The 24663-nt window shown below is 48.1% G+C and overlaps 1 protein-coding gene across 1 annotated transcript in view; it reads left to right on the top strand.

The window, feature by feature from the left end:
• TAOK2 (TAO kinase 2) overlaps window positions 1–22535 on the top strand; it is a 150316-nt gene extending 127781 nt beyond the window's left edge. Inside the window, exons 19-20 of the mRNA XM_029606969.1 lie at window positions 2944–3126; window positions 20152–22535. Coding sequence (XP_029462829.1) covers window positions 2944–3126; window positions 20152–20643 — 675 coding nt within the window. The 3' untranslated portion in view covers window positions 20644–22535. The remainder of the gene's footprint in view (window positions 1–2943; window positions 3127–20151) is intronic.
• The last annotated feature ends 2128 nt before the right edge of the window (window positions 22536–24663 follow it).

Below are 24663 nucleotides of genomic sequence, written 5' to 3'. Positions count from 1 at the left end.
CACAGCCCCCAGAGCATTTTCCAAGATTATGGTGGTTGTAGTGGCTGCACTGAGAAAAAAGGAAATCCTGGTGCACCCGACTGGACGACTGGTTGATTCAGGCAAAGTCTGTGGAAGAGAGTCTCCAGGTGACTGGCAGAGTGACCTCCCTACTTCAGGAACTCGATTGGGTCGTAAACTTGGACAAAAGCAATCTCAAACCCGTACAGTTCGACACCAAGCACGGCAAGGTCGTCCTCCCACACCCACGGATAAGGAAGTTGATGTTCCAAGTGCGTTGGTTGACGAACACGGTACACTTGAAGGTGTGGAGCTATCTTCAGGTCCTCTGTTTGATAGCATCAGCCTTGAAGGTAGTACACGCATGCGACCACTTCAACGCTCTCTGCGGTCACATTGGAATCCTCTCTCTCAAGACTATTCTATTCACCGCCTCCTACCATTGGAAGTATGTTCTTGGCTCTAGTGGTGGCTGCTGGAAGCTTACCTGGGCAAGGGTGTAACCCTGTCCCTGCCAAACTGGCTGGTCCTCATGACAGATACGAGCCTTTGGGCTGGAGAGCTCACTGTCAAGAACTGTTGGCCCAGGGGCATTGGACCAAGGAAGGGGTGCTCTGGAACATAAACCACCTGGAAGCCCGGGCAGTCAGATTGGCGTGTCTACAATTTAGCCACATACTCCAGGGTTAAGCAGTCCAGTAATGTTGGACAATGCAACAGCAGTAGCCTACATCAACCACCGGGGGGGGAACCAAAAGCCAGCAAGTGTCACAGGAGATAGATCTCCTTATAGTGTGGACAGAAACATATTTACAGATGATCTCGGCCTCCCAAGTCACAGGAAAAGACGTCGGAGCAGACTTTCTGAGCAGGGAGAGTCTGGACCCAGGAGAGTGGGTGTTGTCATCCAAAGCCTTTCAGATGGTGGTAGATCACTGGGGCTTCCCATCCATCGACCTGCTGGCTGTATCTCACAATGTGAAGGTTCTCAGATTCTTCAGTCACAGAAGAGATCAGTGGTCCCAGGGGATCGACCCTCTCGTTCAGACCTGGCCAGAAGAGGACTTGCTCTACACTTTCCCTCTGTGGCCCCTGCTGGGCAGGTTCATTTGCAGAATCGAGCGCCACAGGGGGATTAATCCTACTAGTAACTGCAGATTGGCACAGGCATTCGTGGTATGCGGACATGCAGAGACTCCTGGTGGAGACGCCCTTGTGCCTCCGACCGCACAGGGACATGCTTCAGCAGGGACGGTCCTTCACGAGGATTCGACTATTCTGTCTTACGTTTGGCCATTGAGAGGGCTCACCTGATGAAGCATGGATATTTGGCAGCAGTAATTGCTACTTTGTTCCATGCATAGAAGTTCTCTACATCTTTAGCGTATGTGTGGGTCTGGAGAGTGTTTGAGACCTGGTGCGAGGAATGTGGTGTTTCCCCTTGGACGGTCAAAATCCCACTAATTCTGGAATTTTTACAGGATAGCTTGAATAAAGGATTGACCCTTAACTCCTTGAATGTCCAGGTAGCGGCTCTCTCCTGTTTCAGGGGCGAGGTGAATGGAACCTGCCTGTTGGCTCATCCGGACATGGCCTGTTTTCTGAAAGGGGTAAAGCACCTCCGGCCACCCCTATGGTGGCTGGTTCCCTTGTGGAATCTTAATCTAGTGTTGGAGTTTTTGGCAGGGCTCTCCTTTGGCTGCTGCACAGTCTTTCCTTGTGCTTGTCAACCCTGAAAACAGTGTTCCTGGAGGCTATGTGCTCGACTCGTTGCATCTCTGAACTACAGGCATTGTCGAGTCCATTCCTTAGGATGACTCCAGGAGCGTTACACCTTCATACCGTTCCATCCTTCTTGCCCAAGGTAGTTTCGGCGTTTCATTTGAATCAGTCCATTTTGTTGCCATCCCTAGATAGGCAAGGACGCAGAAGAATATCGCCTCCTCCGCCATTTAAACATCAGTAGGCTTTTGGTGCAGTATTTGGAAGTTTCAGAACCTGTCTACAAGATGGGACTGCCTGTTTGTTCTTCATGGTGGAAGGAGGCAGGGCAAACCAACTTTGCAGGCTACCATAGCTTGCTGGATCAAGCAGTGGTCACGGGAGCTTATGTGGAGGCAGGAAAGCCATTACCCTTTCAGATTAAAGCTCATTCCACTAGGGCTCAGGCAGTCTCCCAGGTGGAAACTTGCTGTCTCCCGTCGACATCTGCCGAGCAGCAACATGGTCCTCCTTACTCACCTTCTCCAGGTTCTATCGCCTGGATGTTCAGGCCTGAGAGGATGCAGCCTTTGCAAGGGCAGTGTTAACCAGACCGTGGGTAGCCTCCCGCCCCAATCTGTAGTAGCTTTTGTACATCCCTTTGGCTCTGTGTCCATCTGGCTCCATGCTAGGAAATAGAGAAATTACTAACCTAATAATTTCATTTTCCTTAGTGTAGACAGATGGGCTCAGCATCCTGCCCACGGCTGCCCAAGAATGGTGCCAAGGAATCGCCTGTGAAATTAATATCAATTCCAAGAGATTACGGGTAAGCCGTTGCCCAATCCCTAGATCAGGGCATCTATAATCTTTCTGAGATTCAGCGTTTGGTTGTGTACAGTTATGATTATCCATTTAATCAAGTTCTAATCAAGTTTTTCAGTAGTATATCCACAATGGCTTTTGAAGAGAATACTGAAGGGCTGAGGTCACTTCAGGGGTGTATCTAGAGTGACAACAGATTTGAAACCTGACTTCATCTCCATTTGCTAGTAGGGGAGCATATAACCCATTGATCCTGAGTCCATCTGTCTACACTAAGGAAAACAAAATTATCAGGTAAGTAATTTCTCCATTAGGTGAGAACCATAGATAGTCAAAGTCCTTTCCATTAAAAGACCTGAGGTTATTACTTGTTTGCCACGCCACTGAGTCTCCCATCTCCTCTTCTGCCCTTCACAGCTGCGGCTGGATGAGACGCAGGAGGCTGAGTACCAGGTGCTGAGGATGCAACTGCAGCAGGAGCTGGAGCTCCTCAATGCTTACCAGAGCAAGATAAAGATCCATACAGAGGCGCAGCACGAGAGGGAAATCAAGGACCTAGAGCAACGGGTGTCCATCCGCCGAGCACTGCTAGAGCAGAGGGTGGGTATCTCACATCTTATTGTAGGCCCATCTGGAACTAAGGGTGGGCATCACTTATATTGTGTAACATCTTGGTGCAGTGGGGTTCCTTCTGGCCAACTGAGTAGCATGACGAGGTTAGACCATTGAATTTAATCTGTTGACAACTGTTTTAATTTATGAAGAAAATCAGGAAACTTCTGGCCCAGTTATCTCAATCTCTGACAAGCATGAAAGCAAAATGGTATGATCTATAGTATCAAAGACTGAAAATGACTAAAAAATTAGCAAAAGTTCTACAGTCGAAGCTATGACGAACTATATCAAGACTAGGCACTAATAAAATCTCAGTACTGTGAAATTTGAGTTTATGAATAGCCAGCAACAACACTAAAATTAGTCAATCACTAAAATCAGGGTTAGGTGTGTTGTTCTGAATCACTATTTGACTTTTATTTTGAAGATTTTCTTCTTAACTGTGGTGGGGGGTGGTAATCTGTAAAACAAAAAAGTGACTGGGTTGGGTGGGAATCAAACTAGTGACTAGTTGCCCATGAACCAGTTCACACACCTTTTCAGATCAAGTAAGTGGCCTTTTTTTTTTTTTTTGTAACTTTTTATTTATTAGTTTAGTTAACAATGGACACTGGTGGAGAACAGACAAGACCATTATACAAAGATGAAAAAAGAAAAATCTCCCTTATACGTTAATAAGGAGGTGGTAACTTCCCATTAAAGTAACAAGTTATTAAGAGCAATAGAATTTCCAATAAGGTTCCCATATTCTAGCATATTTATTGAGTTTTATATACCATCGTTCGGGGTCGCCATCACAACTGTTTACAAGTTTCGATTGGAGACAGACAACATATAACAGTTCTTTGTCCTGTAACATATATGTTAATTTTTCTAACAGTGCCACCTCATGTAATTGAGTCCTCCACAGCCCCAAGGTAGATACAGATTTTCATTTCAGTGCAATTGAAAGGAGAGCAGCATGTAAAAGCTGTTGCACCAATCGTTTCTGAAATCTACCCAGACGTTGGTCTTCCCAGTAGCCCATAAAACATAGGACTGGTGTGAAGACCACTGAGGTGCCCACTATTTGTTCAGTTAGACGTCTGATTCTTTGCCAAAAGGCTGAGACACATGGGCAGGTCCACCAAACGTGTAGATATGACCCCTCTTGCCCACAGACCTGCCAACAAAGAGGAAATGCTGTGTTATCAAATTTACCATAGAACAAGGGATATCGGTAAATTTGCATTAACAACCGGGTTAACAACGTTGTATGTTTAGCACACAAGGATGAACGGTGCGCCTGGCGCCATATAAGTCTCCATTTTTTAGAATCAAATTGCACACCCAAATCAGTGGCCCAGCTAAGTTCCACTCTTAAGGTAGGGGTGCGGTTCAGGTGTGTTTGCATAATCTCTCTATAAAGCACAGTACAAGCTTTTCATCTGACCTGACCCCCAGCAAAAGCTGTTTCAACCGGCGAGGGTCTTGACCATAACCACCCCTCCTGTTGTTTCTGGTGTATGGCTACAAGCAGATGTTCATAGTGGACCTGGGAGTGATCAGGCACATCGAATTCATCCTGAATATTCTCGAATGAGCGTAATTGATCCCCTTCATATAAGTCATTTATGCACACAAAAGTCCACCTCCCACCACTGCTTAGCTGCCATGCTGTAAGTATAGATGGATAGAGATGGGTTCTTCCACAGAGGGGAGAAGGCTGCCGGCTCCTGCACCCCAATGCCCTGCCCCTTACACACTGCTCGCCAAACTTTTATAATGTATGCAATGGAGGGATAAATTCAGCACGTTCGCCTGCCTTGTGAAGTCAAAGAGGAAGTGATAAGGGATGTGAGGGTAATTTCCCTGGCTAAAGATCTCTCTCTGGGTAGCCAGGGTACCCTTTGGTCCTGATATAACCAAGAGAAAATCTCCTTTAAGCAGGCAGCCCAAAAATATACTTGTATATCTGGGAAGGCCATGCCCCCGCCCACTCTTTTGGCCTGCATAGGGTACGAAGCTTAATTCTCTCCAGTTTGCCTCTCCATAAAAAGGCTATAAGCATGCTGTTCACTGTGGTAAAGAAACTTTGGGGAAGGAAGCATGGTATGTGTTGGAATAAATAAAGCAGTTGGGGTAAGATGTTCATTTTGATCACATTAATATGTCTCCCCCAGGAAAGATAAAGAGGGTCCCAGTTCTGCAAGTCTTGTATTTTGGTGAAAATGGGTGCATAGTTGAGTCGATATAAGTCTGTGATGTTTTGAGGTATTACAATTCCCAAATATTTAAAGTGGGACTGTGTCTTTTTGAAGGGAGCAAAATAGAGAGGGACATCATTGACCCTACTGGATCCAATGGGAAAGATCTCAGACTTATGATAATTAATTTTGTATCCTGCCACTTGACTAAAGGCCGTAAGTTCAGCTAACAACCGAGGTCCAGATCTCTCTGGGTTGGTAAGGAACAGTAAGACATCCTCTGCATATAAGGAAATGAGGTGCATTTTGTCTCCTACCAGAATAACCGAAATTCCCCTATTGGCCCTCAGACGAAAAGCAGTGGTGACAAGGGACATCCCTGCCATGTGCCCTTCTGAATAGGAAAGTGGTCTGACATTAGCCCATTAGGATGATCATACAAGACCCGGATCCAGTCGCAGAACGGGTCAGGAAAGCCATATTTCCAGAGAGCAGCAAATAAAAAAGGCCACTGCAATCTGTCGAAGGCCTTCTCTGCATCTAGACTAATAACTAGGCCGGCCAATTTGTCCCGTTTAGCCACTGCAAGCAAATCAAATAACTGCCAAGTGTTATCGACCAAGGACCGGCCTTTAATGAATCCTGTCTGATCATATCTTATCAAGGACCTTAAACAGGACTCCAATCTCAATTGCAATATCTTAGCCAGGACCTTGAATTCAGCATTTAATAAAGAAATAGATAGATATGTATTAGCCTCCTTTCCCGGCTTAAGCAGCAATATGGTATTGGCATCAGTTAGCATACCAGATTGCTCTGGATGTTGCTGTAAAAAGTTAGAAACCATTTTTAATGGACCCGTTAACTCCTCCAAAAAACATTTGTAAAAGTCTGCGGGATACCCATCTGGCCCGGGACTTTTTTTAGTTGGGCATGACATAATAGCTTCCTGCCTACCTTGTATAGTGATCGGAGCGATCAACCTATCTTTCTGCACCTTTGTTAAGGCCAGGACCTCTAGGTCTGCCAAGTATGCCTCAACCTCTTCAGCCGAGGCTCACCCCTCTGCCGAATAGAGGGAGGCAAAGAAATCTTTGAATCGGGTATTTATGGCCTCATCAGTGTAAACAAAATGCTCCATTTGGTCTTGAATCTTAATGATCAGGGTCTGTTGGCACCTCCATCTCAATAAAAGAACCAACATCACACCAGCTTTTTTCCCGTGTTCGTAATAGTGTAACCTAGCATAGCATACCGCCCTTTTCACAACTTCCGATTGCAATTCACTCAGCCTAGCTCTGCATTTCGCCAGCGCCCGATAAATGCGGTGTGACCCAGTACATTGATGTGCGCATTGTAAATAACCAAGTCTCTGCTCTAATGACTGCTCTCTTCGGAGCTTCTCTTTTTTACAATGGGAAGCAAAGCTAATAATGCATCCCCTTGACACTGCTTTTAGTCTCCCATAGTAGTATTGGGGAATAGTCCCCTGAATCGTTTATCTCAAAAAAACTCTTATCGCTTGATCAAACAGAGAGGTGTTTAAATGCCAATTCTTGCCCGAGGGAGAGCACAAGGCCGATGTTATTGGTAACCAAATCTGGTTATTGTCAGAGAGAGAGCGGGGCAGTATATCCGCCAGGCCAACCTTGCCCATCAACTCACACGAACAGAGGAAAAAGTCTATGCAGCTATAAGATTGATGACTGGGGGAGTAAAAAGTGAAGTCTCTCCCTGGCTGGTTTTGTTCCCTCCAAACATCTTGCAGTCCCAAGCGAACCATTGTAGCCTATAGGGTATCTGCTAATTAGTCCATCTGTCCACCTGAAGATCTGTCTGCTCTAGAATCTAAACATTCATTCCAGTCACCACCTATAATAATGGGGTAAGCTGAGAAGGCTTCAACCACTGTTCCGAAGTCAGTATAAAAATCTGGTTGTCGCACATTAAGACCATAAACATTGGCTAGTACGAAGTGCGCTCCTTGTAGCGAACATTCTAATAGTACGTATCTGCCCTCTTTATCAGACTGCACTTTGTGTACACCCAGTGGAACTGATTTGGGAATGAGGACACAAACCCGTCTACTCTTAGAATTAAAAGAGGCGTACTCCTTGGGAATTAGCAGGGGGAGGGAATGCTGCTCCTTGTCTCATTCACATGGATAGATCTGAAGAGTCCGGAGGTGCACAAGACCACTGCACCTAGGATTCCACTTTCTCAATGGATGTCCAATTGAAGATTCCTCTACGAATGGTTGCAGCGATGGGAGGGGGAAGAAGGTATGAATATTCCACAGGAAAACAAGTGATCAAATGTTTGGGTTGCTTGATCGATATGTATTCTTTGCCGATGTTTGTTGGCTATATCCCTTTGATTGTTACTATTGTGAATTTTATTCTTTGTATCACTTAATAAATATATTGAACATAAAAGAGGCGTACTCCACCCTCCCTACCCAGTCACGGGCTAGCTTAGCATGTTCCATGTCCATCATGTGAGTTTCCTGAAGAAGCATGATATGAGCCTTTCTCTTTTTCAGATATGTGAGAACTCATCTCTGTTTAATTGGGGATCCCAAGCCTCGAACATTAAGGGAGATTAAATTCAGAGGGAATTGGCCAGAATTAGGATGCCATATGAAATTGTTGTACCCTGGCCACATGCATGATCGGTCTCTGCCTGCATCCAACAGTGCCTTTAAAAAAGAGCTAAAGAAAACCCTCAGGGGACACCCCCCAGTCCCCAACCAGAGTCCATAACCTCCACCCCATGAAAAACCATAACCCTATCTTATCTAAATGCACATCTGGAACCAAAACAGAGAGCGCTTTAGGTGATCCAATCTCAAAAACTGCCCCCATCCCTTTAACTGCCCCCCAAAGACAGAGAACCAAAATAGATGGGGGGAAACCTGGGACCTGCCTCGTTCTCTCAGATGAAACCGTAGGATTCCCCTCCCAACATAAGAAGGCCCCCCCCCCCCCACCAAGTCCAACATGCCGCAACTGTCCAAAAAAAGTCCCACAGTCTGTCAAAGTGACCAGGAATAACATTCTGCCAGACCACCAAGACTCGTCAGTTCTTCGAAAGAAACTTCCAATCGGTTGGGCTTGTCAGGCATAGGACCATGATGCATCTCCACCACAACAAAGAGCCCGGAGCTCTGGACAGTCGCAGCAAAAATATCTGATCCATCGTGAACAGGAAACAAGCCAATATCTGGGCATTCCCACCACCCCTCCCCCTGCCCTCCATCCCAACCCATGAAAAAACATGGTCCATAGGTAGACTGAATCCCGAGTCCCGCTGCCCCGCCCCAAAAAATGTTTGTATGGGAGAAAAATAAAAAGGGGAGAGGGGAAAGGGTGAGGGAAACAGAAAGATGCAGAAAAAGAAATAAATACAAAAGGAATTCCTAGCCTCTAGCAGTAATATGATCAAAGCTATGTGAGAGCGGGTCTCCGAATCCCCAGGCCCAAAGAAAGGGATAGAGGACCCAGGGGTGGAGGGAGTTCACGCTCATTTCAAGAACAAGGAAAAAGATATCAAGCGTGCAATGAAGTTGTACTGCAGTTTAAGAGGGGGCAGCCGCCGCTTTGCTCTGATCCTGGAGGAGGTTCTGCACTGCCTGCACCGAGTCACAGATAGTTGACTTGCCATCATGGAGCACCTTCAACTTAGCTGGGTATAACATAGCATATTTCAATCCCAAGTTGCGCAATTCACTCTTCCCTTCAATAAAGGCCATCCGATGCCTCTGAACCTCAGCGGAGAAGTCTTGAAAAATAAAATTTCTTGCCCCTTGATACCGCAGCTCCTGCTGTTGCCGTCTCGCCTCCATAAGCTGGCACTTGTCAAGAAAATTATGCACCCAGATTATTAGTGCTCTGGGGTGTTCGTTTGCTTTGGGCACTGGGGCTAAGGCACGGTGCGTGCGGTCAAGCTTTACTTTGCCCCCTTTGAATTCAGTTTTAACTAGGGCTGGGAGCCATGAGGAAAAAAAGGCCACTGCATCTGCTCCTTCTGCCCTTTCAGGGACCCTGATGATCCGCAAATTATTGCGCCGGCTCCTGTTTTCGGGGTTCTCATGTTGCCCCACCGTCCTCTCATGTGCTCTTTCCAGGACTTCCAAGCGCTGTCTCGTACTTGTAAGAGACATTTCCATCTCGTCCATTCGTTTGGTGAGCATATCCAGCCGTGCCGTGGCTTTCCCAACGGTGGAAACCACTTGAGACATGCAGTTGACGACCAATTCACTTAGCATCCAGACTCGCATGAATTTTATCGCCGAGCTGATTAATTGCTCTCTTTACGGCCTCCATGATGTCCACCGGAAGTGCCCCATCCGCCATAGCTTCTTCATCCGAAGTAGCTTCTTCGTTATAGGCTGTTTTATCTAAAGCTGATTTGCTTACCCCACATCATTGGCAGGGACTTCTTAGCTGTCTTTTTGGCCATTGCAGGTGATGAAAGCTCACAAATTGCTAGAGGCTAGGTTAGTTTAAAACACACGGGGCAGGGAGCTCGAGGTTACCGCATCTACACGCTAGCACAGCATAACTGGAAGTCCAAGTAAGTGACCTTTGCAGACTCACTTTTCCTGTACGTACCCAGTTTGATCCAAACTCCTGGGTTTTGCCTCCCTGCCAGCAGATGGAGACAGAGAAAGATTCACTGACACTGTACATAATCCAGTGTGCCACCTGCAGTCTCTCAGTATTTCTAGTCTCCAGCAGATGGTAGAGGGTGTAAAACCTGCAGTCTGGAGAGAAAGAAAGATTAAAAGACAAGAAATTCTATGCAAAAAAAAAGACAATTTCTAGTCTCTTATCCCTAAAAACACACAGTTCTTTACCCTTGTAAACAAATATTACATTAAAAACTCACACACAATATATACAGCCAATAACAGTTTAACCCTTTAAGAATTTTTTTTTATTTGAGTTCTTTCCCATCTAGTCCAACTTATCAGCAGATGAAGGTTCTGCAGTCAGCATTCCCTGGACTAAGGTTTACTCAGTTTTTGCTTTCCTGTATATCTGTGCTTCTAAGGCAATTTTTTCAAATGTACTTTAAAAAAAAAAATCTCTGAGGAATTCACATCACAAGCAGATAAACAATTGGCTTTCTCAGATAATCTCCCTGTTTCAGGTAATGGCCTTAGCATGTGTTAGAGGGTGTTTTCAAGGGTTGCTGCTGTCAGCTCATCTGGAGATTTCACATAACCTGGGATTGGTAAAACATATCTGACCATCCCCTCCTAGGAAATGAATTTAGTGCTGAAGCCTTTGATCAAGTCTCCTTTTGAGCCTGTAAATGGAGCATCAATCAAGGATTTAATTTTTGTGATGGATGTCAAATTTGCAGGCCCCCTCATGCAGGGAACCATATTTACTGTTATCAGGAGAGGCAGTCTTGATTTTTGTATGGCACTTTCTTTCTACCACAGATGGTGTTGGTTTCATATCAATCAGCATCCATTCTTCCTTCTTTCAGAAAGGAGCCTTCACACCATGAGTCTGAGGAACTCTGCTAGTTGGATGTTTACAGGGTCTTCCTATGGTACCTGATGGTGATGAGTCCTTTAGAAAATCAGACTACTGATTTGTCCTCTTTGATAGACAAGAAGAGAGAAGTGCCTTTGAAGGCTTCAATAGCAAGGTGGATAAAGAAAGCAATCCATTCAGCCTAGATGCCTAAGGGTTTTTACTTCTCAGAAGTTTATTTATTTTATTTATTTATTTTCTTTTATATACCGACATTCGATAGATATATCACATCGGTTTACAGGTAACTGAGGGAATAGGGCGAGGTCCGCCCTATTTTACATTATAACATGATAACAATTATAACGTGGTAACAATTATAACAAATATACATGGAAAAAAATAAAATTATAGCATATAACATATATACATTATGACTTGGTGACATAATTTGGGTATAAGGATTGATTGAAGGTAAGCATAGGATGGGTGGGGGGGGGGGGGCGGAATGGAGGATGGGATGTATGCGGGGGGGGGGGGGGTGATGCGTTTTTGAATTCTTTGAAATCATTTGAATAAGGCTCAAGATTCATTTTGAGTACAGCTTTGGTTGGGGATTTGCAGCTTTTATTCATTGGCCGTCCACCTGGCCAAAATGAACAGACTGACAATGAAATGCTAACAGAGATGAGGGAAGCTAATAAATTTGTCAGCACAGTAATAAAAGGAGATTTCAATTATCCCAGTATTGACTGGGTAAATGTAACACCAGGATATGCTAGGGAGGTAAAGTTCCTAGATTTATTTATTTATTTATTTAAATTCTTTTAATATACCGATGCTCAAGACCAGGTCTTATCGTACCGGTTTACAATGAACTAGGGAAAAAAAACAGTTCCCTGTACGTACCTGGATCAGTCCAGACAGTGGGTTATGTCCCCAATCCAGCAGATGGAGTCAGCCAAAGCTTTGAGGGGGCGTCACCAGGAGTGCTACTACCCCCTCTGCAGGAGTTCAGTATCTTCTGACTCCAGCAGATGCGAGTAGTGAATCCGGGTTGCTCCCGATTACCTCAGGCAGTTCTTGTATTTCTTCTCTGATTTGCTTTTCTCTCTGCCTACTTCTTTTTGGATCAAGTTTGTTTAAAAAAAAAAAAAAAAAAAAGTTTAGAGGGCTCTAATTGGGAGGCGTGGCTTCCCTCGGTGTTTGTCTTGCTCTCTCTTCTTCTTCTCTCCTTGCGAGCGGGGTAGGTAAGTGTTGTTTTGCCTTTACTTTTCTCCTTGCTTGCAGCTGATCTTCGACGGAGGGGCTCGCGGAGGACATTAGGACCGGCCCCTCTGCGTTTTCTCTCCCTTGCCCGCGGCCATTTTCGCGGCTCCTCGTGGGCTGCAGAGGCAGGCAGGGAGAGCGTCGTCGGCGGGTCGCGCGGCCAGGAGGCCCCCCCGCGGTGCCGTTTTTCTTCCTTTCGGGTTGTGCAGGCCGTCCGGGCCCCCTCCCGCAGCGGCGCTCCCGTTCTCGGCCCCCCCCGAGGCTCTGCCGGGTGGTTTATTCTGCCGGGCCTGTTTTTCCTGCTCAGCCCCGATGCCGCAGCCAGAGCGCTGCTCTGCTTGCGGCGAGCTGGGCTCGCGGATCTCGAGGGAGGGCATTTGTGCGAGGTGTCTCCCCGGGGGGGGAGGGCACCTCGCGGCCCCTCATCGATTTCCCCCGCTTAGCAGGTCTGCCCGGGCGGCGGGGGCCGGCCCCTCCCCCATTCCTGGCGGGAACGGCGGCCATTTTACACTCTGCACCCCCTGAAGGGGAACAGACGGCGCTTGGGACCGGGGATGCGGGGGAGTCCCCGCCACATTTACTCCCCGAATCGGACCCGGAGACAGTCCCACCGGGGGCCCCCCCCTCGGAGCCCCCCTCCGGGAGACAGGGGTTTTCCCCAGAGTTTATACTTTTGCTGCACACGGCATATCTGCAGAGCCTTGAGCCTCCCACGGGGCCTCCTCCACACAAGATACCGCGGCCCTCCCTACCTGCGGGGGCCCCTCTGCCTCCCCCGGCCCCCCCCGCTCCGGCGGGTGTGGGGGCCCCCCTCCCTCCCGCTCGCGCCCGGCTCCCGGGAAGCTCGGGGACTGCGGGCACAGGACCAGGTTCCCCTGGATCGGATCCGGCAGACCCGGGTCAAGGGGACTCCACTTCAGAAGGTGATGATCCGCACACGCTGCGTCTGTTCCAGAGGGAAGAGCTGGAGGACCTCCTGCCACAGGTTATTAAGGAGTTGGACCTCGATCCACCACCGGAGCCGCCCGCGCCCGTAGCGCCCGCTGTGGTCACTTCCTCTAGGAAGGGGGATCCGGTCTTGGCAGCCCGGAGGCCGAGGGCTCGGGCTTTTCCCATTCATGATTCTTTCCTCCAGCTTCTCACCGGGGAGTGGGATGCCCCGGAAGCTTCCTTCAAGGGCAGCCGGACCATGGAGAGGCTCTACCCACTGCCGGACGATTTTCTCGATCTCATCAAGGTACCGAAAGTGGACTCCGCGGTGACAGCGGTCACGAAGAGGACAACCATCCCAGTGACAGGGGATGCGGCCTTACGAGACGCACAAGATCGCAAGTTGGAGGTCTTCCTCAAGCGGGTCTTCGAGGTCTCCGCGGTAGGCTTGCGGGCGGTGATGTGTAGCTCGCTGGTTCAGCGGGCCAGCCTTCTCTGGGTTCAACAACTGCTCACCTCTCAGGTCCTACCGGCTGGGGAGGCCGCCCAGGCGGATAGACTGGAAGCGGCGGTTGCTTATGGCGCTGACGCCTCCTATGACCTGTTTCGGGTCCTCGCCCGCTCCATGGCCTCGGTGGTAGCGGCACGGCGCCTTCTATGGCTCCGCAACTGGGCGGCGGACACATCCTCCAAGTCGAGCCTGGGCTCCCTGCCCTTCAGGGGCAAGTTCCTGTTCGGGGAGGATTTGGATCAAATCATCAAGACGCTGGGGGAAAATGTGGTTCATCGCCTGCCGGAGGACAGGTATCGTTCCACCAGGACTTTTCCGTCCTCTCGGACCAGAGCCAGGGCGCAACGGCGCTACCGGAACTACAGACCGGCGGCAACCAGGCCCTCTGCCCCCAGGTCTCAGCCCTGGTCTCGCTCCTTTCGCAGGCGCCGCCCCGCGCGTCCCGCCCCCGCAGCTGGACAACCTCCGCCCAAGTCCTCGCAATGATGTTCAGCTCGCCCACTCCGCCGTCCCCAGGATCGGGGGGCGACTGGCGTTCTTCTACGAGGAGTGGGCGCGAATCACCTCGGATCAGTGGGTCTTGGACACCATCGGACAAGGTTACGCGTTGGAGTTTGTACGCGCTCCAAAGGGACGGTTCATATTCTCCCCTTGCGGCTCGGACACCAAGCGACAGGCGGTGCAGTTGACCCTGGACAGACTTTGGGAGATAGGCGCCATTGCGCCCGTGCCCTTCGGAGAGGTGGGCTCGGGCCATTATTCCATCTACTTCGTGGTGCCAAAGAAGGACGGTTCCTACCGGCCCATTCTGGACTTGAAAGAAGTCAACAAATCACTTCGGGTGGTTCGGTTCCGCATGGAAACGCTGCGGTCCGTGATCGCGGCGGTGCATCGGGGGGAATTCCTGGCCTCCTTGGACCTGACGGAGGCCTACCTCCACATCCCCATTCGCCGGGAGCATCATTGTCTGCTACGGTTCAAGATCCTGGATCAACATTTCCAGTTTGTGGCTCTCCCGTTCGGGCTGGCAACGGCTCCGCGCACTTTCACCAAGATCATGGTGGTGGTAGCGGCTGCCTTGCGGAAGGAGGGGATCCTAGTTCATCCTTACCTGGACGATTGGCTCATTCGAGCGAAGTCTTTTCGGCATGGACAGGAGGCGGTGGCCAGAGTCATAGAGTTTCTGCAGTCCCTAGGATGGGTGGTGAACTTTTCCAAGAGCTCCCTGGTGCCCTCGCAGCGCTTGGATTTCCTGGGGGCGACCTTCGACACCCGTGTGGGCGCGGTCTTTCTACGCCAGGACAAGGCGCAAGCTCTACGGGAACACATACAACGGTTTTCTGCGTTATCGGTTCCCACCTCCTGGGACTACCTGCAGCTCCTAGGGGTGATGGGTTCCACCATCGACATGGTCCCTTGGGCATTTGCGCACCTCAGGCCTCTACAGAGAGCGCTTCTATCCCGCTGGAAGCCGCTTTCGCAGGACTACCAGGTGCTCCTTCCCCTACCGCTGTTTGCCAGAAACAGTCTGACCTGGTGGATGAATCCGGAGAATTTGGCCCGCGGCGTGTCTCTCGATCTGCCAAATTGGGTCGTGGTAACCACCGACGCCAGTCTTGTAGGCTGGGGAGCGGTCTGCGACCGCAGCGCCCCGCAAGGAACATGGTCCTCGGAGGAATCAAAGTGGTCCATCAATCTACTGGAGACCAGAGCGGTCAGATTAGCGCTCCAGCACTTCCTGCCTCTCCTCCAGAACCGGGAGGTCAGGATTTTATCGGACAATGCGACAACGGTGGCCTATATCAACCGGCAGGGCGGCACCCGCAGTCCGCAGGTCGCGCTCGAAACAGAGATGCTGATGCAGTGGGCGGAGCGGCATCTGGCCCGTCTGGCGGCCTCGCACATCGCGGGCGTGGACAACATCCAGGCCGATTACCTCAGCCGTCAGTTTTTGGACCCCGGGGAATGGTCCCTCTCCGACGAGGCGATGCAGCTGCTCGTTCGGCGGTGGGGATCCCCCCACCTCGACCTTATGGCGTCCGCACGAAACACCAAGGCTCCCCGGTTCTTCAGCCGCCGGAGAGAGCGGGGAGCGGAGGGCGTGGACGCTCTCGTACTCCCGTGGCCGGCCAACCTGCTCCTTTACGCGTTCCCGCCGTGGCCACTGGTGGGAAGACTACTCCGCCGCGTAGAGGCCCACCAGGGACCGGTGATCTTCGTCGCCCCGGAGTGGCCAAGACGACCTTGGTTTGCGGACCTGATCCAACTGGTGATCGACGGACCCATCCGTCTAGGACATCTCCCCCGCCTCCTTCACCAAGGCCCGGTATTTTTCGACCAGGCAGAACTCTTCTGTCTTGCGGCCTGGCTTTTGAGAGGCGCCGCCTCCGGCGCCGGGGCTACCAGGAGGCGGTAGTCTCAACACTGCTGCGTTCTCGGAAGACTTCGACGTCGGTAGCCTATGTGCGAGTCTGGAAGGTGTTCGAGCTGTGGTGTGCCGGCCTGAACACGAGTCCCGCTGAGGCTTCGGTTCCTCAGATACTTCAGTTCCTGCAAGCAGGGGTGGACAAGGGGCTTGCATACAACTCTCTCCGGGTTCAGGTGGCCGCCCTTGGCTCGCTCCTGCGGGACGGGGGATCCCGGCTACAACACCCGGATATTCTCCGTTTTCTCAAAGGGGTCAAACACATGCGGCCTCCGGTGCGGAATCCTTGTCCTTCCTGGAGTCTCAACCTGGTGCTACGGGCCATGTCTGGACCTCCGTTTGAACCACTGCGGAATGCGACGATCAAGGATCTCACTCTCAAGACGGTGTTTCTGGTGGCTATCTGCTCCGCTCGGCGCATCTCGGAGCTGCAGGCCCTGTCGTGCAGGGAACCCTACCTCCGGTTCTCGGACTCCGGGGTTTCGATTCGCACTGTTCCCTCCTTTCTCCCGAAGGTGGTGTCCGCGTTCCATGTGAATCAGACGGTGGAGCTCCCTTCCTTCTCCTCCTCGGAACCGAGGTCTCTCCGGCTTCTGGACGTCAAGCGCACCCTGCACCTCTATCTGGAGGCTACGAATGATTTCCGGACTTCTGACCATCTCTTCGTCCTCTGGTCCGGCCCTCGGAAGGGAGCTCAGGCCACGAAGACGACCATTGCCAGATGGTTGAAGGCTGGCATTGCCGCTTCCTACATTGGGGTGGGACGGACTCCCCCGCCCGGTATTGTTGCGCATTCTACACGCTCTCAGGCGGCCTCTTGGGCGGAGACCCGCTCGGTCTCCTCTCAAGAAATCTGTAGGGCAGCCACCTGGAAGTCGTTACACACGTTCTCCAGACACTATCGTCTTCACCTCGCTTCCTCGGTCTTTGGACACTTTGGTGAGCAGGTTCTACGAGCGGGTCTCGCAGGACCCCACCCGGTTTAGGGACGCTTGGGTACATCCCACTGTCTGGACTGATCCAGGTACGTACAGGGAAAAGAAAATTATTCCTTACCTGCTAATTTTCGTTCCTGTAGTACCATGGATCAGTCCAGACGCCCACCGCATTTGGGTCCTATTCCTGCTCGACGGGGTTTTTCTCATACGGGACGGTAGTATTTTCTGTCTCTCATGATTGCTCAGTTCTTCCCTGTTTTGTCACAGTTCTGTTTTGGGGTTGACACGCTGACCTTTTGTCCCCCCACCCGTTGGTGGGAAGGGTTCTACGGCTGATTGTTGCCGTTCATTAAACTTGATCCAATATGGGGGTTCTTGTTTTTACTCGGGCTTGGATATTCTCGATACTGAACTCCTGCAGAGGGGGTAGTAGCACTCCTGGTGACGCCCCCTCAAAGCTTTGGCTGACTCCATCTGCTGGATTGGGGACATAACCCACTGTCTGGACTGATCCATGGTACTACAGGAACGAAAATTAGCAGGTAAGGAATAATTTTCTTTTAACAATGAAAGCAAGAAATTACATTATAACAGGGAATGTGGAACTTGGCTGTTAGAGAAAAGAGGATAGGTTAAACAATTTCTAACTGGAGAACAGAACAAATAAGCAGAAACGTAAGTGCTTACATGGTAAGCATTATATACAAATTTACATCGTGTGTAATATTAGGCAAGTTATATTAAAGTGCAGTTAGCCGGGAACCAAGATGGCCGAACTGTAAGACGCGGCGGAGGAGCTCTCTTGATGCGTAGTACCTTCTGTGGATTTCCTGCTGTGTTTGTCAGCGTCTCGAACTGCTTGGAGGGATGCCACATACTAAGCATAAAGCAAAGCTTAAAAATATTTCCTCAGAAAAAACGGAAGATTCCCAACAAGCAAAAATCGAGAGCTTTTTCGCCTCAACTCCCAAGATACCGGAAGCGAGGGCCGCCGAGGGTGAGATCTTGGAGCGTGGGTCGAACCCAATGGCCGAAGAGATATCGCTGAGCCCGGGGGCTCCGATGACTCCCTCCCCGCCCCGGGGAAGAAGAGGGACTGAAGGAGAAAATCTGCCGAGCCCTGTAAGGGAAGAAAGGAGGTGGCTAGATCCCACAGACCCCGCGGAGGAGGACAGTCTGAATTGGGCGAGAGTACTCCTGTAGGAGAAATGACTCTCTCCCCTCGTACCCCCGTTAAGGCTATACCGGAATTAACATCTGAAGATACACAAGAAGCACAGGTAAAAATTATTCCTGGAACTGTTTTTGTATTAAGAAAGCCTCAAGTTGTCACGCTAGAGTCTGTATGGACTGCTTTAACATCTATTGAAACTGCTATAACATCTTTAACCAAGGCTTTCTTAGATTTGAGTAAAAAAGAAATAAACATTGAGAATATTACAAAACTTCAGCAAGGAAGGATTGAGAAAATTGAAACTAAAGTAATATCTATGGAGAAGGTTCAGACTAATTTAATTAAGTCTGAGAATTTGATGGAAAAAAAGTTTGAATCGGTTGAAAATTCCTTAAGATTTATGAATCTAAGAGTAGTAAATTTTCCTGTGTTGGAAAAAATTTCACCTATTGAATCATTTAAGGATTACTTGCTGGTGGTTCTTAAACTTCCTAAGGAATTAATGCCTGTAATTACTAAAGCGTTTATCATCTCACGAAAGCCATTAGGAGCAGAAGATTTGGATGGACGGGAACAACAGTCTATGAATCTAACTGAAATCATTGAACTTTCATCTCAGACAGAGATTAAAGTAAGAGGAACTCTACTGGTTTCTTTCGCCTTTGAGCATGACAGGAATATGGCCCTAAAGTTTTTCTTTAGGAAAAGAACAGAAAAATATTATGGACAGAATATATGGATATATCCTGACATTGTTAAATCTACTCAGGAGCGCAGGAAAGTATTCCTGCGTATGAGACCAGAGGTGATAAATCGTGGTGCAAATATGATACTGAAATATCCTTGCAGATGCGTTCTGAAGTACCAAAAAGAAACATACATATTTCTAGAACCGGGACAATTAAGGGGCTTTTTGGATGGGAAATCTGAAAGTGTATAAACTCTGGGAAAGTTTTGTTATTACAGGGAAGCTTTTCATTGCTTGATAGAAATACTTAATTGCTCCTATTTCCTTAATCTTGGTTCCCCAACGTTTCCTTAATACGAGAGATACAAGTTGTATTTACCTTTATGTTTGTCTTTAATTATAATTTCCTATATACTCTTGAATTCCTAATCAATGGATATTGTATTATATTCTGAAAATGCAAAATTTAAAATTTAATAAATAAATAAATAAATAAAGTGCAGTTAGCCGAAAAACAGTTCCTTTTGAGTTGCTGAAAGAGGATGCAACCGCGGGGTCTGTGACTGTGGGGGTGACTCTGCGGTTTCTTCAGGGGTATGCTTGGGCGAACAGCCAAGTTTTTAATTTTTTTCTGAAAGTGATATGGCAATGTTCCTGGCGGAGATCTGGCGGGAGAGAGTTCCAGTGATGCGGACCGGCGATTGATAGTGCCCGTTTTCCAATGGTGTTGTGGAGAACGGATTTTTTGGGGGGGAACCTGGAGGGAATCTCTGTATGCAGATCTGGTGGGTCTTGCAGAGGAGAGTGGTTTGAGGGGTACGGTAAGTTGGAGCGAGGATTCCTGAAATAAGGTTTTGTGGATAATAGTGAGTGTCTTGAAGAGAATTCTGTAGCGAATGGGTAGCCAGTGGAGTATTTTTAGAATCGGGGTGATGTGGTCCATGCGGCGAGAGTTTGTAGATGAAATAAATGACTGCTACATGGAGCTGATAGTCCAGGCACCGATAAGAGGAGGAATCCATTTAAGACCTAATTTTAGTGGAAGGCAGGATTTGGTGCAAGAGGTAACTAGTGGGCTTGCCTGGCAACAGAAATCATGGTGCGATCAAATTTGACTTAATGACCTGGGAGGACATTAAGGAAATCTACAACTCTAGCATTAAACGTTCAAAAGGGAGACTTCCTCTTCATCTGGGTAAACCAGTCCACACTAGTGGGTTGTGCACTCCGACAACAGAGGGGAGAGTTCCTGTAGGGAGAGTACCGGTAGGGTAAGGGAGCCCCATACTGGACTAGAAGGAGTTTTAGCCTGACCCAGTTTAGCAGTTATGTTATTTTGTGTTTTATTTCTCTAATTTCTTCTTTCTTATCTTCTGTCTCTCTCCTCCCCCCGCACCCAGATCGAAGAGGAGATGCTGGCTCTTCAAAATGAGAGGTCAGAGCGGATTCGCAGTCTTCTGGAGCGCCAGGCGCGGGAGATCGAGGCCTTCGACTCGGAGAGCATGCGGCTGGGCTTCAGTAACATGGCACTGACAGGCATCCCAGCTGAGGCCTTCAACCAGGGGTACTCTGCTCCTCCACAACCTTGGCCTTCCCGCCCCGTGCCCCGGAGTGGCTCGCACTGGAGCCATGGGGTTCAGAGCAGTGGAACCCCCCATGCATGGCGCCAGTCCCCCATGTTAGCTCCACCCACTGCCTGGGGCCATCCTTCTTCCTCCGTTACCTCGACTCCTTCTTCCTCCACGGGCGGCCGGGCTAATGTCCTGATGCTTCGCAACAGCCCCCAGCCACTACGTCGGACGGCCTCTGGGAGCCCCTCGGAGCCAGGAATTACCCGGAGCACAAGTGTGACCTCTCAGATCTCCAATGGCACTCATCTCTCCTACTCCTGAAGTCTCCGCCCTCCCGAACAGACCTGAACCACGAATGTGGTGAAGAGTTCTTTGTGAATATAAATATCTATAGATATCAACAGACATATATATATATCTCTCTCTCTCTCTTATATATATATATATATGAGTGCAAATGTCACAGGAACCAATCTCTGCAGAGGCCAATGCCAGTGGCCCAAGAATTAGTTTTGACTCGTGTGATTGGCTTGCTGGAGCGCTCTCTGCTGAATGCCCCTTTCCCTTTATTCCCCTGTATCTCCCCTATGGCTGGTTGATTCAGAGTGGAGCAGAGAAATAAAAAGAAAGGGGCACCTAGGTTGCTGGGAGGGGGGGGGAATATTTCTCTGTGATCTGGTCTGATGCCTACTGTGTTTGTCACAGCTTGTCTGGTGGATTTCAGGGGGGGGGTCAAAACAAACAAACGGGCAGGCAGATGACGGATTCCCCTTGCACTTTGGTGGGGGTATATTTGAACAGATTATTTGTATTTTCTGCAAGCATCTGTACAAATTATAATCCCCGGTCACAGACCCTCACCTCTGGTCATTGATGTCTGTAAAAGCCTCTGAGATCATGTAACACGAGTAGAGCCTGATGATTTGTCTCTGAATGGTAACCTTGCCATTAGAGAAGGATGGGTCTCTCTCTCCATTGCCCCAATGCCAACCGGACAACTTCTCCCTCATATAAAGCATACATTTTGTTTTTTCACAAGAGATTGCTGTCTCTCAGGGTTCAGTTAAGCATGAGTGGTAACCTCAGGTACAAGCTAAGATAAGGGGCTGATTATAATAAGCCCTGTGGGAAGACTGTGCACTGAAATTCAGTACACGGTTTCATAATGCGGACGCAAAAAATAAAGTTTAACTCTTGATACAGAAAGTAAATGGCATGCTATCAAGAGCTTAAAGTGTTGCAAACTTAAAAATGTGTGCTCAGCACAGGCTGATTGCACCTTTTATTTCAGGAGGTGGGAGAAGTCTCTTGGACAGGATTTATGTGCACGGAAATATCTTGTGCACACAAAACATGATTTCTGCAGGTAAAAATATGATTTATCTGCAGAAAAAATGCTTTCAATGCTGAAAACATTTTTCTACCCAGATCATATTTATGTGCAGAAACCATGCTATATGTGTGCGCAAAATATGTTTTCTGTGCATAAATCCCAACTATAGAGCCCAGTACCAGGACTGCTGTTTCTGCTCATAGACTGACACTAGTGCTGGAAACTTTACTCCACCTCCGACCAGCAGTAACTTCCAATGCTAAGAAAACATGAGTTAAGCCAGCGCACATCTCCTCATTGAGGGATCATGCCTTCAGTACCGTAGGGTTTCCATGCAAAGGGCACTAGGCAATATGTACAGTTTTAGGCATACATAATTTGTGTAAAACTTGCTGCAGTGGGAGTACAGTTTGCACACAAAATATGTGCAGACAACTGCAAGTAAAACTGTGCCTTCTGCTGAGCACACCTTATTCCATAGAGCCCCAGGACGCATGACGAGGGACAAGAGAGAATGTTCCTGGGCCAGCGAAAAACATTGTTTTGCTTATCAGCAGTTAAATGTGCGCTTCTAATTGTTTTTATCAATGGCATGTTCGTGTAAGTGCACTGGCATTTTGATCTGATGCCTCACTGAATGGCCGAGCTGCATTGTTATGTCAGGACCGGCAGGGTGCAGGAGAGCTACTTCCTGATAGCTTCAGCACATGGCAAGGGCTGCGCAGCGCTTGTAAATGAAAATGCCCTTGTTACATAGAGGCCGATGCAATATAAATCGCGGAAAGCGGGCGCAGACTTTTCAGCGCCCGCTTTCCTAACGTGCGCATGGCGCCCGCAAGGGGGGCACCATGCAATATCCAAATTAGGGGATTGCGCTTTTCTGTACTTCTTTTACCTGCGCTCAGCTATTAACGCCTGCTCCAGGCAGGCGTTAATAGCTGAGCGATAAATGTGCGTCTGAGATGCACATTTATTTTTTTGCATGCGGAGTGAATGAGTAATAGGCTCATTCACATGCATTTGCATGTGCTGAGCACTATTACATTCACGCCGCGTGCGACGCGGGTTAAATAGGCGCTAATCCCCCTATTGCATTAGGGGGTGGATAAGCGCCTATTTAACCTGCGTCGGAGAGCGAGTTATGCAGTGTGCTCGGCTGAGCGCACTGTATTGCATCGGCCCCATAGTCAGGTGCTGCTAGGTACGTTCCGCATGGCATTCTCTCTCTTCCTGAAGGCCAGTAGTGAGCAGTATCATTCAATCACTCTTCTGTTTCTGGGACAGGCTTCCAGTTTCTTAGACTAGCCTCCTCCCCCTTTCCCATTTGCCATATTGCATTGTGATATCAATTGCAGAAACAACTAAAGCTCATCTTGGCTCCCCCGCCCCTCCCACTGTGTCCCGTATTGATGATGTGCGCTTAAATGGGGAAACGTACAGAAAGAGCAAGTTATGATGGCATCAATTGCAGTTCCGAGTTCAGATTTCTTCATAGTTTCCTTTCTTTTTTTGGTACTTTTTTTTTTAACTATCCTTTTGGAGCTTTCTCCATCCTCCCATCTTCTTTCAAATCACGCCACATCCCTTTCTGAATATTTGTGAATTGTATTTGTATACGTTTGGTCAGAATCCAGGTTAATTTGCATATTTTGCTTATTCTAATAAATAGATCTGGATGAGAGTACATAGGACTGGGTTTAGAAATTCATGATCTCATCCGTTGTACCTAAGCCATCCCAGACGGGCTTGTTGTAAACCTGCAATGTCAGAGATCCCACCGCTTCCCTCGTTTACCTTGTAGTTGGAAAGTTCTTCCAAATGTCTAAATCTGCCTGGTTACAGTTTAAGCCTGTTGTTTCATATCCTATAGCCCTAGAGGAGGCGGACAGCAGCTGATCACTAGTTTCTTTACAATTCACATTTATGTATTTGAATACTGCCATTATTAAGTTGCCCAATCTTCTCCAGTCTAGGCAAATAACCGAATTTCTAAAGTAAAACTTGGAGTATATTTACCATCAATCACAACAGCTCTGTAAATTATCTTGGAATTCCTTGCTAGCAGAGGGGACATATATCTAAATTCACAGTAATTTATCTTATGTTTTCTCATAAAATAGGTCTGTGTGACACTTTCTCAAGTCCCTTATTTTCTAGTTTGTTTCTGAGGTAGGGAGAGGAATGGGCTCTATGCAGCTCTTGAAAAATTTTAAGCCCTTTTTTGCTGTCTATAACTTTAGTTGAATTGGGTGTTAATGCCTATGCGGCAGAGGGAGGGAAAAGGGTGTGTATGTAAATATATATATTATTTCACTGTTTTGTATTTTCGTTTTATTTAAATCAAAAGAACTAGTGATATTTTTAAATCTTTTTTTGTGCCAAATTTTGTTTGTTTATGGCATTTTTTTTCCTTCGATGTGTACAGGTTCTGGAATTTCAGTGTATGAAGTGAAATTTTCCTTTTTTTATTGAAAAAGCAACAAAAATGTTTTAAAAATTTGTGGTCTCCAAAGGAATGTATTGAAAAACAATTTTTAGAAAAAGCAAAAAAAAACCCAAGAAAATAAACTATTAGCAACCACTTTAGCTGCGTGTGAGGACTTACAATGTACTGTATAAAACTGAAAAGAATGAAAGAAATTTTAATTAAAAAATGTTGGCTATTATTATCTTTTAATTCTCTTTTATTCTTTAACAAAGATCTTCCCAACTGGTGTGTGCTGCAAAGTTTTTTTTTGTCAGAGAAAATGGTGGGCAGGTCACAGCCACTGCTGTACCACTCTTCTTCCACAATTCCCAACACTTCCGGGTTGGCCACAGGTCTTAACAACTCTCCCTTCCCCCACGGGACACCACAGAGTTGCAGAAGCTTCCCCACTGCTCTCTGCTCGCCAGTCTCCTCCTGCAGCAGCAGCAGCTTCCAACAGCGCCCCCACATTTAGCTTGTTACAAATAATACTAGCAGGCTGAGGTCAGCATGGATGTCTATAAAGGGTAATATTAGCAAA

The sequence above is a fragment of the Rhinatrema bivittatum genome, chromosome 6 (genome assembly GCF_901001135.1).
Source record: "Rhinatrema bivittatum chromosome 6, aRhiBiv1.1, whole genome shotgun sequence".
Taxonomy (NCBI): domain Eukaryota; kingdom Metazoa; phylum Chordata; class Amphibia; order Gymnophiona; family Rhinatrematidae; genus Rhinatrema; species Rhinatrema bivittatum.
The sequence above is the reverse complement of the archived record's forward strand: the minus strand, read 5'-3'. Positions and strand labels throughout refer to the sequence as shown.